This window comes from Vombatus ursinus, unplaced genomic scaffold, assembly GCF_900497805.2.
Source record: "Vombatus ursinus unplaced genomic scaffold, bare-nosed wombat genome assembly UNPS02014890.1, whole genome shotgun sequence".
Classification (NCBI taxonomy): domain Eukaryota; kingdom Metazoa; phylum Chordata; class Mammalia; order Diprotodontia; family Vombatidae; genus Vombatus; species Vombatus ursinus.
The window spans coordinates 1,089,697-1,105,147 of record NW_020954668.1 but is presented as its reverse complement, the minus strand read 5'-3'; the positions used below and the strand labels follow the sequence as shown (position 1 = coordinate 1,105,147).

The 15,451-nt window shown below is 36.4% G+C and overlaps 1 protein-coding gene across 1 annotated transcript in view; it reads left to right on the top strand.

The window, feature by feature from the left end:
- The window catches only part of PACS2 (phosphofurin acidic cluster sorting protein 2), a gene marked incomplete at its 5' end in the record, with an annotated part of 225,535 nt that overhangs the window by 67,827 nt on the left and 142,257 nt on the right, over window positions 1-15,451 (top strand). Inside the window, 2 exons of the mRNA XM_027842835.1 lie at window positions 5,024-5,097; window positions 7,975-8,055. Of these exons, the coding sequence (XP_027698636.1) occupies window positions 5,024-5,097; window positions 7,975-8,055 (155 nt within the window). The remainder of the gene's footprint in view (window positions 1-5,023; window positions 5,098-7,974; window positions 8,056-15,451) is intronic.

Genomic DNA, 15,451 nt, shown 5'->3' with positions numbered 1-15,451 from the left:
TTATAGCAGCTCTTTTTGTTCTGGCAAAGAATTAGGAATTGATGGGATATTCAGTAGTTAGGGAATGGCTGAACAAGTTGTGACATATGATTGTGATGGAATATCATTGTGCTATAAGAAATGATGAGAGGGTGATTTCAGGAAAAAAACATGGCAACATAAGAACTGATGCAAAATGAAGTGAGAAGAACCAGGCTATCATTGTGCACAGTAACAGAAATAACGTAATGCTGATCAGCTGTGAAAGACTTGTCTATTCTGATCTATACAGTGATCTAAGACAATTCCAAAGGATCTATGATGAAAAAATACTATACACTTCCAGAGAGAGAACTGATGAACTCTTGAGTGCAAATTGAAGTATAATTCTCACTTTATTTTCTTTTATTTTGCTTTCTTTGTGATATGGCTAATAAGGAAATATGTTTTGCATGATTTCACAATTATAATTGATATATTGTTTGCCTTCTCAGAGGGTGGGAGAGGGGTATAGGAGGGAGGGAGAGAATCTCTGGAACTCAGAATTTTAAAAGATGTTACAAATAAATATTACAAATGTTACAAATAAGTAAGGAATATGAAAAAAAAATTAGCTGTAACCTCCTTAAGGCAGAGACTATTTTTGCCTTTTGTTGTACCCCAGCACATAGCATAGTGCCTCTCATATAGTAAGCATTTAATAAATGTTTATTAATTTTTCTAAAAAGTATGTAATATTCTACAACAGACTGCATTTTACCATCTTAAAATACTCTAAAATATATAGAAAATAAAAATAACATCTTTAAAAAATAATGACAAAATAAAGAAATGAGAAGGGAGCACAGGAGAGAGCTTTGAGGAACACCCACAGTGAGAGAGTATGAGAAGGATGATGATCATCAAAGTTGACTGAGAAGAGTGGTCAGGAAGAGAACCAAGAGGGATCAATATCATGAAAACCCAAAGAAGAAAAAGGATCTAATGAAAGGTAATTCCTTGTGTCAAATGTTGCAGAGAGATCAGGAAAGATAAGAGTTGAGAAAAAGCCATTAGATTTGACAGTTGAGATAAGTAGCATTTACATAATGCTTTAAAGTTTGCAAAGCATTTTACATATGTAAGGATGCTATGATCCTCACAACAACCTTGAGAAATAGGCGCTATTATTGTCACCATTTTACAGATGAAGAAACAGGTTGAGAGAGGTGAAGTGATTTGCCAAGGGTCACACAGGATAAGTGTCTGAGGCAGGATTCAAACTCAGGTATTCCTGACTCCAAGTCCAACATTCATTCTATTCACTGCTCTATTTCTTTGCTTCTAATTGATAACTTTGTAGAGGGTAGTTTCAATTGAATTATAAGGTAAGAAACTAGATTAGCAGTATTTAGAAGACAGTGAGAGGAAAGGAAATGGAGGCATCAAATGTCAACAGCTTTTTGAAGGAGTTTTAGTCATGAAGGAGAGAAAGGAGATAGAAGAGTAGCTTGCAGGAAAGATAGGATTTAATGAAGTTTTGTTTTTTTTGTTTTTGTTTTTTTAAGGATAAGGGAGACATGACCATGTTTATAAACATGAAGAAAGGAACCAATCTGCTAAAGAAATCAGGAGGGTGCATTGCAAGGGTTGGCAGAGCAAGAAGGGCAGCCATCAGCGTGGAGTGGAGGAAGAGGTAGGGGGTTGATGACAGAGAGAAGTGAGATGAGAAGGGAGAAAAATGGCCTTATTTTTTTCCTTGAGTTATGAAGCATTGTCCACTGCTAAAAGAGTGAAGCTTAAGGAGACAACAGGAGGTTTGGAACAGTAATTGTGTTGAGTGGGTTAGAAAATCAATTGAGAGGAATAAAAGGATTACTGACATTTGTAGTGAACCCAGTCAACATAGTTGCATGATTTCCTGCATCACTTAAACGGCATATGAGTAGGATTGAGGCTGGAGTTTGGCAAGGCATATGCAACAATAGGACAAAGGATTAAAAAAGTGGAAGATAGTGATGAGCTGAATTGGTTCACGAAGGGATCAAGATTGGGAAGGGAAGAGAGTGGAGCCAAAACAGGGGTTTATGACTTAAGAAAGTACTGAGGGGTATAGACATTAGAGGTTACAGTGAGGACAAGTAATAGGAGGGAGAAGGCATAGAACATAGAGAAGGAAGGAAGAACTAGTTACCTTTTTTTGTGCCACAGACTCCTTTGGAAGTGTGGTCATGCCTAAAGAGTTTTTCTTACAGTATTGTTTTTGAATACAACTAAATACAGTTAAATTTTAATACAGTTGTATTGGAATGTAGTTAAAATGTCTAAAAAATACATTAACAGACCCTCTGAAATTTATCCATAGGCCTCTTTAGGTATTCACAGACTGCTGTGATATAGGGAAAGATGGAATGATATACATGGTTATGATCAGATAATGTGATTTCAGAGTTCTTAATGATGAAAGTGTAACACTTGTGGGTAACCATCACAGTCAGTAAGGTCAAGTGGAGGAGAAATAGGTCATGGGAGTTGAGTGGAATAAAGAACTCTCCCCTCTTATACCCTTCATAACCTGCCTTTAATCTATCTTTCTAAGGCTCACTCAACATGACTCCTCCCATACATTCTGACTTTAGTCAAATTGACTTTCTCTCTGTCCTTTTTGAGAACTAAATGTGTTTAGTGACTGGCTTATAGTCTCTTTCTCCATCTCAGCTCCTACCTTCATATTAGAGGACTTCAGCATAAATGTTGATTTTTTTTTTTTAATACCCAAACCTCCCAGTCCCTCAGTCTATTCAGCTCCTGTGCCCTACTGTTCAGCTCTGTGAAGGGTTGATCATATTTTTGATCTTGCTATCACCTCTAAATCACCTGTTTCTGTATTCAAGAACTCTGAAATTCCTTTATCTAATGATAATCTTTAATCATTCTGTTTGCCCATGCTTTAGGAACCCCTAATTCTCTTCTTTGTCTTCTAATCCTTTCACTTCTCAGTACTTTCCCAGGCCTTCAACCCTTGACCCATTGTATACCAGCTCTGCTGCACATTATCCTCTACCTCCCTTGACCCTTGTTCTGTTGCTGATCATGTCTTTCCAAACCCCAGTCTTTGAAGCTCACAGTATATGCCTCTTTTGTTCTACTTTTATGCAGCTGAAAGGAGCAGAAGAAAATCACAAAAGCCTGCTGCATGGATCCACTACAGATGTATTTTATCTAATTTGAACTGGGGCCTCACTACAAGGCAGTCCTTTTACTATTCTTTTATTGTTTATCCTATTCACCATAGCAGCTGTTCCAGACTTTAACTCATTAAGTTTCACCTCCATGTACTTTGTGGTACAGCCATTCTGTCCTATTTGCGGTTCCTCACATTACATTTCTCTAAACATTTGCACTTGGTGTCTTTAATACCTGCAATACTCTCCCTCTTATTTGAACCCAGTTCTTTTGACTCCCAAGTCCATTGCTTTTTTTTTTTTTTTAAATAATGCTGAGATAATTCTAGAAAGGTAAGCTGTGCCAGATCATAGAGGATATTATTTTTTACTCTGGCAGAGAATTGGTTAATAAATAAATAGTTCTTTCCAAAATGTGTTAATCTGTGATGATTTTATTTGTGTAGGGAATTTCTAGAGGAGGAAACTCAGTGTATCAATGCAGCTCAGCACGTTTCCCTGCAACTTATAATAGCAAATTACATATAACCCTGAGAGCTTGTGACTAGTTCAGACTTCAAGGCCGTAGCTCTATCTACTGCACTAGAACGTTACTCTCTGCCTTTTCATTATTCATTTTCTCATGTAAGCCTTTCTTCCATTCTTTCAAAGAACATTTCATTATCCTGATAATAAAAGAGTAGAAATATATTATTCTAGCCTTATCCCATTTATCCTCTAGGATGAAGACCTACTTCCACATTGTACATATGTGGGTGTTTCATGGTATGACTGAAACACAAACATACCATACATATTCTTTATGTCAAAGAAAAATTATCTTTTCCCTCATACTGTATTTGCTTGAAGCAAATTCCATAGTTCTTTGTCTTATTTTTGGTAGCTCTCTTGACTAACCCTTGTGGCCACTTTTTGGGCTACCTGTTTGTAAGATGAAAGTATAATGAAATCAACTTTGCCACTAACCTTCAAATGTTTTCCTGTGTCTCCCCCTATGGCAGTTTTTCTGTCCTTTCTTGGATGGTAATTTGTTGAGCAGGCAAGGACATGAGATGTTATCTAATGATGTCTGCATTCCTACTTTTACCTTGCCACTGTTCTCTATAACCTTCCCTGTACTCCTGTATGCAGAGTCCTGTGATGCCACTTGTGGGGCAAGGTTTAGTTTTAGCTGACAAACCTAGGTAAGACATAAGATGAAATCCAATTATCTGATGAACTCTACATACATAATTTCATCTACTGAACCTCTTTTTACTTCCTTAGATATTAGCTTCTCTTGCCTATTTGGGAGATGGGACTTCATTTAACAAATAGAAGTACACAAAATAAGACACATGGATATAAGGAAATTCAGTTATCAAATGTGATCTATCTACACTATCAATAACTTTCTTTCAACTTCTTTAAGTGTTAGGTAGTTTTTTTTTTCTGGTAATGTTCAATATTTGCCATTTAAAGTATCTTCTGACTCTTCTTTCAAAAAAGTATTGTATATAGATAAGGGACTTCTCAATAATCTTTTTCAATAAACTTTTGATAAACTAATTTCTTAATACTGAACCATATATTCAAACATATATTTTACCAGCCTCTCTCCTTTTCTTACTTTTACATTGAAATCACCAAGTATGAATGTAGATTCACTTGGTTTGTAAACAAGATTTGTTGTTAAAGAATTTCTCTGTTTACCCTGTGCAACAAGTGTTGTTCAGTAAATAGCTTTTATGTCTTGTTCAATAATGTCTGTTTTGGAGGAAGTATACTGTCTTTGTTGTATTTACAACTTTTAGGAAGTTAGCCTTAAAACCACTACACACGTGAACAGTGTTACTAAAGAAGAATCTCAGATACTCATTGTTGTCTTTCTTGATTCACAGATAATTATTCTGAGGAAGAATATGAGAGCTTTTCTTCAGAACAGGAAGCCAGTGATGATGCTGTCCAGGGACAGGTACTTCACCCTGTGATGTGCCAGAAGTTACTATGTATTCTGGCATGGAAAAGATTTGGTGTCAGATAATTGATTCCATCCTAACAAATTATTTAATTGCAACAATATGTTGAAAAACAAATAATAAAAGAGTAGCCAGAAATCTGTGGATTAGATCATGGCATAATGCCATTTTCTGTAGAAACTATCAAAAGAATCAGCTTATGTGAAGTGCTTCCTAAACTATAAAATGATTTATAAATATCAACTTCCATTATTATTATTATAATTATTTGTCTTGAGATATCAAATTGTATTCTATATTAGTTGTCCCATATTTGTCAAGGAATCTTGACTACTTCTTATCTTCTTTTCCTTCTTAGTCTTCTTCTCAGGAAGCCCCCAAATTCTGGAAAGTTTTGCTCTGTTTTCGAGTTGAGGGGTTTGACTCAGGTAGATAGATGAGATTCTGAGGAAGTAATCATTTTGGGGAATGAACTGGATTCTAAACATGATTCTGCCACTAACTTACTTATGAAATCCTAGAAATTTTTTGTTTGCTTATTTAGCCTCCTTATTTTTCATGTGATCTTTATTTTTTGAATGATCATAGAGATTCTGTGATGATAAATGATATAATTATCAAACACCTTGAGATCCTTGGGTAAAAGGCAGTAGGAGTAGCAGTAGTAGTATATAAGACAGAATAAATGAGTGTTGAATATTGTGTTGCTCTGTGTGTGGCTTTCAGTGGTTTTTTAAATAAAATCCCAGAAATCACCATAAGTTCCAAAACTGTTTTCTTATGGTATTAATATTTCTACGATACTAAATATTATCTCCTGAAATACTTCTTCATCTTCAGTCTTCTACTGATGTCTTAGGCTATTAAAGGTTAGAGTGAGGGGGCAGCTAGGTGGGGCAGTGGATAGAGCACCGGCCCTGGATTCAGGAGGACCTGAGTTCAAATCCAGCCTCAGACACATGATACTTACTAGCTGTGTGACCCTGGGCAAGTCACTTAACCCCCATTGCCCAACACCCCAAAACTCCCCCCCCCCAAAAAAGACTAAAGCAGAGCAGCCCAGGTTGTAGCTTATGCAACTGAGCTGGAGAGTGTGGGTCCAGACTGTGTCTCTGTCAGCTGAGGGGCAGCCCAGCCAGTTCCAGAGGGGCTCATCACTGAAAAGATGAAAACCAGGAGAGAGATTTTTTTTTTTCAGCCACAGCAGCTCATATAAATTAGACAATAAGGCATAGAAGGGTTGTGACCTATATCAGGAGAGGGAATACCAAACTGGTGAAATCACACTCTTCAGGTATTGAAGTCTAATATCTTTCTTCATATATCTGTCATAATTTAGTAATTCATTTATAACATTTCTAATTATAGACAGTACCATTTTCCCCTTAGTTCTTGTGAGCTCTTAGGCCAGTATTAAAGAAACTCACAAAGAAATGGGTGCTCTGTGGAATGTTTTGCCTTGTTCAAGTGTTGGCCAACATATGTTTGAGAACTATTACTATAGACAAGGATGATGCAAATTGATTTTGAAGTTTCACTTAAACTTGGTGAAGTTGTTATGTATACTAAGGTTCATAGTAGTCCTAGACATGTGATCCAGAAAGGTTTCTATGATGTCTACTACACATCAGGAACTGAATGGGGCTTTGTCTGAGTTTCACCCTTCTTCACCCTTTACCTTTCACCATCTGCCAAAGGCCAGATAACATGTAAAGGCCTCTTTCACTTGCCTTTTTTTTTTTTTGGCTTTCTGTCACCATCCAATCTTTGATACTAACTCCAAATTAAGGTTTACAAAAGAATTTTTCTCACAGTAGTTTTAGGAGTGAAGTCATATATCTTTAATTGATAAATGAGGCTTCACAATGTTAAATGAGTTGTTCAGGGTCACATAACTACTAAGTACCTGACAGTGAGTTGCTGTTCTTTTTTCTAAATGCCTGGTAAATAATGAAAATGTGGACACCTTGGGAGTGAGTTGATAAGTGGAGATAGTATAATTTGAGTCTTTTAGGAACCTCATTTTTTCCTTCTGATTATAACAGACATTTCTAACTCTGCCATCTCCACTTTACCCCTTTAAGGAAGCACACATGATATCCTAAAGGAACTGAAAAGCTTAGTGTCTGTTGGTATTAGATGGGAGCTACTAGTAGCCATGCCAGCCATCTGGATAAATAGAACTTCATTCCACCAAAGACTACACTTTTAATTCCATATGTTTTCCATTCATCCTATCAGTAATAATTTGCATCATCAGACCACTTTGAAGTGACATGTCCCTTAAATGGCACTGAATTCTGAAGGTCTTATTTTAACAATTCACTCTGAAAATTCTTCCTGTTGTGCACAGTAAGCAAGATTTGGGACTTTCCTAAAATAACAAATTTCTTTAAGTTGATTATCTTAGGATCATATATGTATATCCAGAAAGGTTTTCAGAGGCCATTTAATCCAACTCATTCATATTATGAATTAGAACACTGAGCCTCAAAGAAGTTAACTGATTTGCCAAAGATCACCCAAATAGTTAGGAATTGGGGGCTATATTTGAGCCCAGGTCCACTGACTCCTGAACTGATGCTTTTTTCCAATGTACCACATTATCACCTGATATTTAATTTGTCTGTTGCCTTGCTGTTTGGTGAATAATGTGTACAAACTCCCCATGATTCTCTGTCAAGAGATGAATGATCTCTGAGTGTTTTTCCAACATTCTTGCTTACCTAGGAAACTTGAAACTCAAAATTTGCATTAAATTCACTCCACATAGTAGCATAGATCCCAGTTTATTTTTTACAGTATTGTTTTTAATGATGAGGACTTTGAGTAAAACAAGCAATTTTATGTCATTGGCTTCTGTGTTTCTGTAGGATTTGGACGATGATGAGTATGATGTGGGGAAGCCAAAGAAACAGCGGAGATCGATAGTAAGAACGACGTCCATAACCAGGGTCGGTGGAAATTAGTTTTACTAACACTGTGTGTGAGGGGTTTTGTATATGAAGCTGGTGAGCTCAACAAGGCTGGATTTGGATTTGGAAAGAGGGCAAATTGGTAAAAAGAAAAATCCTACCTGGCTGAATATTTGAGAACAAGTTTCATGGTAGTAATCCTTGGATTAAAAGGGAGTGGGCATCTGCCTGTTTGTTTTTTTTTTCATCTGAAAAATCTTAAGGGATATGCTGTCCTCAGATAAGGTAAGCAAACATTTTGAGCAAAATGAGGCTTATTATTTTGCTATCTGCCTGTAACCTAATCAAGGTAGTTAATAGAGTACAATCTGGGAAGCAATTTATTACGTGGGCAAAACATTAGGTGAGAAGTCAAGAGACTTCTCTAGTATTAGATCTGCTATCAATTCACTCAGAGACCTTGCTGGGTAAATCAAGTAATCTCTCATTTTCTCCTTTATAAAACTGTAAAAATACTTGCTCCATAACTCATCTCATTGATATGGTATTTGAGGAGCCTTGTATTCTTCAGAAGAGTGATATTTGTTCCAGTTCTCCAGGTGCACTAATTCATTCACCTTGTTCTGAGGTTAAGATAGTTTGTTTTTTTAAGAGATCCTATTTAAAATACTTATACAATACAAAACAGTAACAATTGTGTCCACAAGAAAAGTACCAAATGTTTGATTTTATTTTCATATATTTGATTTTAATTTGGGAGTGGAGATAACATTTAATTACTGATTGTTTAGCAGCTTTAGATGAAGAAAATAATGTTTGAGATAGGATAATAGTACTGCTTGGAAATTCATCATGACAACACATCCATTAAGTTCCCTTTCCAAATTTCAAAAGAGCTAATCACCACTGTCTCCTCTCTCGCATCTGGGTTTCTTTTTGTAAAATTCACATCCCTTGATCTGGAAAAGTGATACTAAAGGGGAAGGTGATGCAAGACATTTTTATGTAGAGACCTACCTATGAACCATCTTGTTCTTTCCTAATTGCTCTTGTAAAGGAATATAATGGAAGATGAAAATGAAGGATTGAAAATTTGGTTGTGCAAGATACTGTCCTGGATGTAGTCCCCAGTTCTAATGGAAAAGGAGTTATACTTTGGTGACATTGCCTTGCTAGGCAAGGGGTTAAAAGACAGGCTAGGCCCCTGTAGTTCTGCTCCCTCCATGAGAAGAATGAATATATGTTGATCATTATGGAAAACTTTTCCTATGTCGCTATTTTCTTCTCGTGGTAGCAATACTATCTTTTCCTCCATTCTAGTGTTGCAGCAAAGGTTGCTCCATTCATGAAAATCCAAATCCTAACACAATTTATGGTATAGTAAGTGGTGCTCAATGTAGCATTACTAATTTGGTGAAAATTAGCTTTTTTAAAAGGAGTTCTTTTTTCCTGTTTATGAATTAACCTAAATCCAGGCTATTTATTTAGAATCTTAAAACTTAATTTCCTGACCTTTTCCATGTACTCTGATGGAATTTGCTCTATTAATATTTTCCTTCAGGATTCAGTATCAACAAATTCAGGGAAGATTTATTAGGAAATGAGTCATTTCTAATAGTAAGAGAACCTAGAAATGAACTCACCTCCTTCTTCTTTTTTCCAAATCAATAATCAGGGTAGGACAACCAGAAATCATTAACAGTATTCAACTATAATAAATTCTTCAAGTCTACTCTTTTTTGTACTCCCATCTTCAACTTAGTTGTCTGAAAGAATGCCCCAATTTCCCAGATGATGGAATTGATTGATACAGCACAATTAAATGCATACAAGAGCAGTATGTAAATGGGCTAAAATGAGTTATTTAAAATTTATCAATAAACTAAATAAAATCTTAATTCTTCTGTAATTATTGAATATCTCTTGAGGCAGAACTTTCAATTTCAATTTTATTTCATCATATAAAATAATAACTGGTAGGTACCTCCAAAGACATCTAGTTGAACCCTTGCCTATTGATGCCTGGGTATTCCTTATCTTTCTAAGTGCCTATTTAAGAGCAAGTTCAGAGTGGAAGGATAGGTAAAATCTTTAATTCATCTTTGCCATACTGGATAATGAGTAACATGGAAGTCTGATAAAACCTACCTTCAGTATCATGTTTGACTTGTAAATTTATGTACAATGCTAATCTTGGAAGGCAGAGAATTTCTTAAAAACAAAAGGAATTGTACTTCTTGATTAGTTCCACTATTTTAGGACATTTTTGCTATTGCCTGATAAAGTTACATACTCTAATGCCCTGATATTCTAGAAACTAAGGTTTATTAAAAAAAAAAAGCAAACTCTATTGTTTGCTATTTCCAAAAGATGAAAAAAAAATGCACACGGATGAAAGGAAACTTTGATCTTATCTAGGTTAGATAAGAAATTTTACAAGTTAAATGTGGATTTGTGGTAAATTACGTGGAAGTGGAGTATTAAATACCACAACCCCTCAGAATCATGTAAAGGGCACAAAGGGCTCATCTTGAGACTTTGTTTTTGTATGAAGCTAAGGGTCAGTAAATACGGATAAAATCACTTCCCTTTTGTTGATTGATCTCAGAAATTAACTATTTCACAAATTAGATTTACACATATTACTATTATAACTGATGACTCCAGTTGCTTTTGAAAATTCTCTTTTAATTTTTGGATTTTTGAGAAGTAAATTCCAATTCATAAAGATATTAGAGTATTTAACATATTTGCCACTGTTTAAGCCTTAAATGCAGCTCCAAATGTGACTGTCTTAGGCACAAGAAGAAAAAAATATGGTCTTGGGAGAAAGTTGGATTTCATCTGATTAAGCGCAGTGCACCCTAAGTACCAGCAAATATGGTAAATCTGTTTTTACACTAATGTTAGTTCATATGTTGTTACACTTGGCTTCTCAAATGTCTTGACTGCAAAGTGTTTAAAACGTGACTTTGCTATAGAATTGTAAGATTTGGGCAGAAATTATGCTTCAGATTTATTTCAGAATTTTTCCCTATACTCATAATGGTTTCTGGGATTTGCTTCAGAGATCACTTTTCCAACAACAGTTTTTACCTAATAATCTTCACCTGTCTTTCAAATGCAGTGTATGCTGTTTTTAAGTAGTTACTATAATTAATGCTATAATTTAAGTACACCTATTAAATACACCTATTCACTTGAAAACAAAAATTTTTAGCGTTTTAAGATAAAAATACCTAAATTACAAATGAAATGTACAATCAGACCATACTTCTGTGATAATGTTTGTGATATTTTTGTAATTTTGTAATTCTTGTGATAATGATGTCTGATTGCTAAATTTTTGTTTGATTTTAAAAAGTTTTAATAACTTTACCTCAGGCCATTTCCCTCTAGGCACATTCTAACAGCTACATTAAGGTGATGGAATTTTCAGAACAGTCATATTCTCTTTTAGCAGAAAGGTATGTTTTCCTTTAGAAGAAGCATCTAAGTGAATTTTTTTGTTTAAAATATTAGTTTAGTAATGAATCAGATCATAGCCTAGAACAAGTATGTCATGTTATCAGAGGCAATCTCTTGTACTTTAAAATCTATCTCCAAGTTAAATTTTTATCTTTGAGGTGAACAAATTCCCTCAGTTCATTTAACATCCCAGTTGAATGGAAGATACAAATTATTTTTCCCTAATAAAGTTTTATTTCCATTTCCTATGCATACCTTCATTGAGGTGATAAACATCCACTTCCTGGGTAAAATTATACCATATAGGGCCTATACTCAGCAGCTTTTTAGAAGAATAGGGGACACACAAAAAAGGAAACTCTCACTGTTTGAATTGATGATGGAAGCTGGCACTAAAATTGACCAGATGTGCCCCTTTAAAAAAATTTGAAACCCCTGCTTTATGGGTGTATTTACATATACACATAGATACACATTAAATTATTAAGCACTTACTGCTAGGTATAGGGGATACAAGGATTCAGGTAGCTTTCATTCTATCGAAACAGACAACATATACATACATAAGCACATGCAGAATAAATACATTGTAATTTTGAGAGGCATAGCCCTAACAACTGAAGAGATCAGGAAAAGCTTTTAGTAGGTGGAATTTGAGCTGAGTCTTGAAGGAAGTATGGATATTTTATTAAGGAAAGTGATATGATTAGAGGAAAATCACTTCAGTAGTTGTATGGAGGAAGACTTGAGGTAGGGAGAACAGTTAGAAAAAAACTGGATTAATTCAAACAAGAAATAATAAGGGCCTGAACTAAAGTGGTAGCTGTGTGACCAGTGAGAAGGAGACATATGTGAAAAATCATGTGGAGATATATATAGCAACATGTGGCATTGGATTGAATAGCTGAGACGAAGGACAATGAGGAGTCAGTGATGATGCCAAGGTTGTGAAGAATAGAAAAATGGCGATACCTTAAAGAGAAATCAGGGAAGTTTAGGAAAGGGAGTGGACTGATGGTGGGTGGAGGGAGAAAGCTAATGAGTTCTATTTTGGAGACAATGTGTTTGAGATGTTTATGAGACACCAATTTTGAAATGTTTAATAGGCAATTGGTGGTGTGGTACTAGAGCTTTAGGATATGTAGGTCTGGGAATCACTTATATTTGAATAATTAAAGCCATGGGAGCTAATAATTTCACCACCTTAGAAAGTGAAACAAAAGAGTGCCCAAGATAGAGGCTTGAGATGTAGCCAGTTAAAGAATTTAGTATGGATGATGATTCAGTAAAATAGACTAAGTAAAAATGGCCAGGTAAGAAGAAAACATGGAGAGAGAGTAGTGCCAACAAAAACCCAAAGAAGAGATTATCCTTGAGGAAAGGGGTGGTCAACAGTGTCAAGCAACTTCCAAGGGGTAAGAAGGATGAGGTTTGAGAAAAGCCCATCAGATTTGACGTTCATTTAAGTAATCACTAGTGAAGTGGGGCAGAGCCACAATGGCAGAGTAAAGGCAGGGAGTCACCTGAGCTCTCCCCCAAACCTCTCCAAATACCTTTAAAAAAATGACTCTAAATAAATTATATAGCAGGGGAATCCACAAAAAGATGAAGTGAAACAAATTTCCAGCCAAAGACAATTTGGAAGGTCGGCAAGAAAGTTATGTTGCACCAGGGTGAGAGAAGAACACATTCTAGCACAGACCTGGCCCCAGCAAACTTGGAGCAAGATCCTGGACAACTGAATCACTGACAGCAGTGGCAGTTTCTAGAACTCTCAGCCCACAGACACCAAAGACAGCTTAGAAGGTTAGCAGAAAAGGTCTCTTGTACCTGGGTGAGAGTGCAGTGCAGGCCACCCCAGCATAGCCCCAGCCAGTGCAAATCAGGAGCAGGCCTTGGGAGTGACTGAATCACCAATAGCAGCAGCTGCTTCTGGAGCTCTCAGCAAATAGACAGTAAGGAGGTTGAACAGACTAGTCAGAATGAGATCACAATGATCTTTTTGATGGCATTGAGGCAGGATTCTGTTACTTTGCCCATACTCTGATCTGGGTTGCAGTACTGGGTGGCAATCACAGTGAGAGGAGGAGCACTATCATAGCAGAGTTTGTGGCCACAGTGGAAGAGGGACTCTCCTCACAGTTTCAGGAAAGAAAAGAGGACTTATGGTCACTCACAGACCAGAGTGTAGACCAGGAGAGCAGTAAACACCTCTCCTTAGATCATACCGCTTTGGAAGAACTGAAAACTTACAGGTCCCTAGAAGTATCTCTGAAAACAGCTGCACAAAACCCCTAAAGCTTGGGACAGTGCACCCTCCACCCTGGGAGCAGAGCCCTACTTTAACAAACAGTTAAAAGACAAGTAATAAGCTGGGAAAATGAGCAAACAACAGAAAAAATTCTGACTCTAGAGAGTTATTATGGTGACAGTGAAGATCAAAACACACACTCAGAAGAAGACAACACAGTCAAAGCTCCTACATCCAGAGGCTCAAGAAAAATATGAATTGGTATGAGGTCATGGAAAAGCTCAAAAAGGATTTTGAAAATCAGGTAAAAGAGGTAGAGGAAACATTGGGAAGAGAAATGAGAGTGATGCAATAAAATCATGAAAAACAAGTCAACAGCTTGAGGAAAATACTGAAGAAAGTAACAGCTTAAAAAACAGATGAGGGCAAATGGTAAAAGATGTCCAAAATAGCTAGTGAGGAGAAGAATGCCTTATAAAGCAGAATTAGCCAGGCAGCTAGGTGATGCAGTGGATAAAACTATGGCCTTGGAGTCAGGGGGACCTGAGTTCAAATTTGGCCTCAGACACTTGACATTTATTAACTGTGTGACCCTGGGCAAATCACTTAACCCCGATTGCCTCACCAAAAAGCAAAAAAAACAAGCAAACAAACAACAACAACAAAAAGCAGAATTAGCCAAGTGGAAAAGGAGGTCTAAAAGCTCACTGAAGAAAATAATTCTTTAAAAATTAGAATGAAGCAAATGAAAGCTAATGACTTTATGAGAAATCAAGAAACAAAACCAAAAGAATGAGAAAATAGAAGACAATGTGAAATGTCTCATTGGCAAAATAACTGACCTGGAAAATAGATCTAGGAGAGATAATTTAAAAATTATTGGACTGCTTGAAAGCCATGATCAAAAAACAAGCCTAGATACCATCTTTCAAGAAATTCTCAAGGAAAACTGCCCTGAGATAATAGAACCAGAGGGTAAAATAGAAATTAAAAGAATCCACTGATCATCCCCTGAAAGAGATCCCAAAAGGAAAACTCCTAGGAATATTATGGCCAAATTCCAGAATTCTCAGGTCAAGAAGAAAATATTGCAATTAGCCAGAAAGAAACAGTTCAAGTATGGTGGAGCCTCAGACAAGATTTAGCGGCTTCTAACAGTAAAGGATTAGAGGACTTGGCATATGATATTCCAGAGGGCAAAGGAGATAGTATTATAAACAAGAATCGCCTACTCAGCAAAACAGTATAATACTTCAGGGGAAAAAATGGACATTCAGTGAGGGAGAGGGCTTTCAAGCATTCTTAATGAAAAGACCAGAGTATGTGGGTAGCTAGAAGGAGTATATATAGACAGAGGCCACAGGTGTGAGTTGAATATGAAGGAATGATACCTAAAAAATAAAATTAAGCATTGAGAGAGGAATGTAGTAGGAGAAAGAGAAAGGGAGAGTTAGAAGAAAGGGAGAGGTAGAATGGGGATAAATTATCTCATAAAAGAGGCCAGATAAACCTTTTATAGTGGAAGGGAAGAGGGGAGAGGTGAGAGGAAGTAGGTCAAACTTACTGTCATCAGAATTGGTTCAAAGAGGGAATAACATGCACACGCAATTGGGTATAGAAACCTGTCTTACCCTATAGGAAAGTAGAAAGGGAAAAGAATAAAAGAAGGGGGAGGGGTAATGGAAGGGAGGGCAGATTGAGGGAGAGGATAGTCAG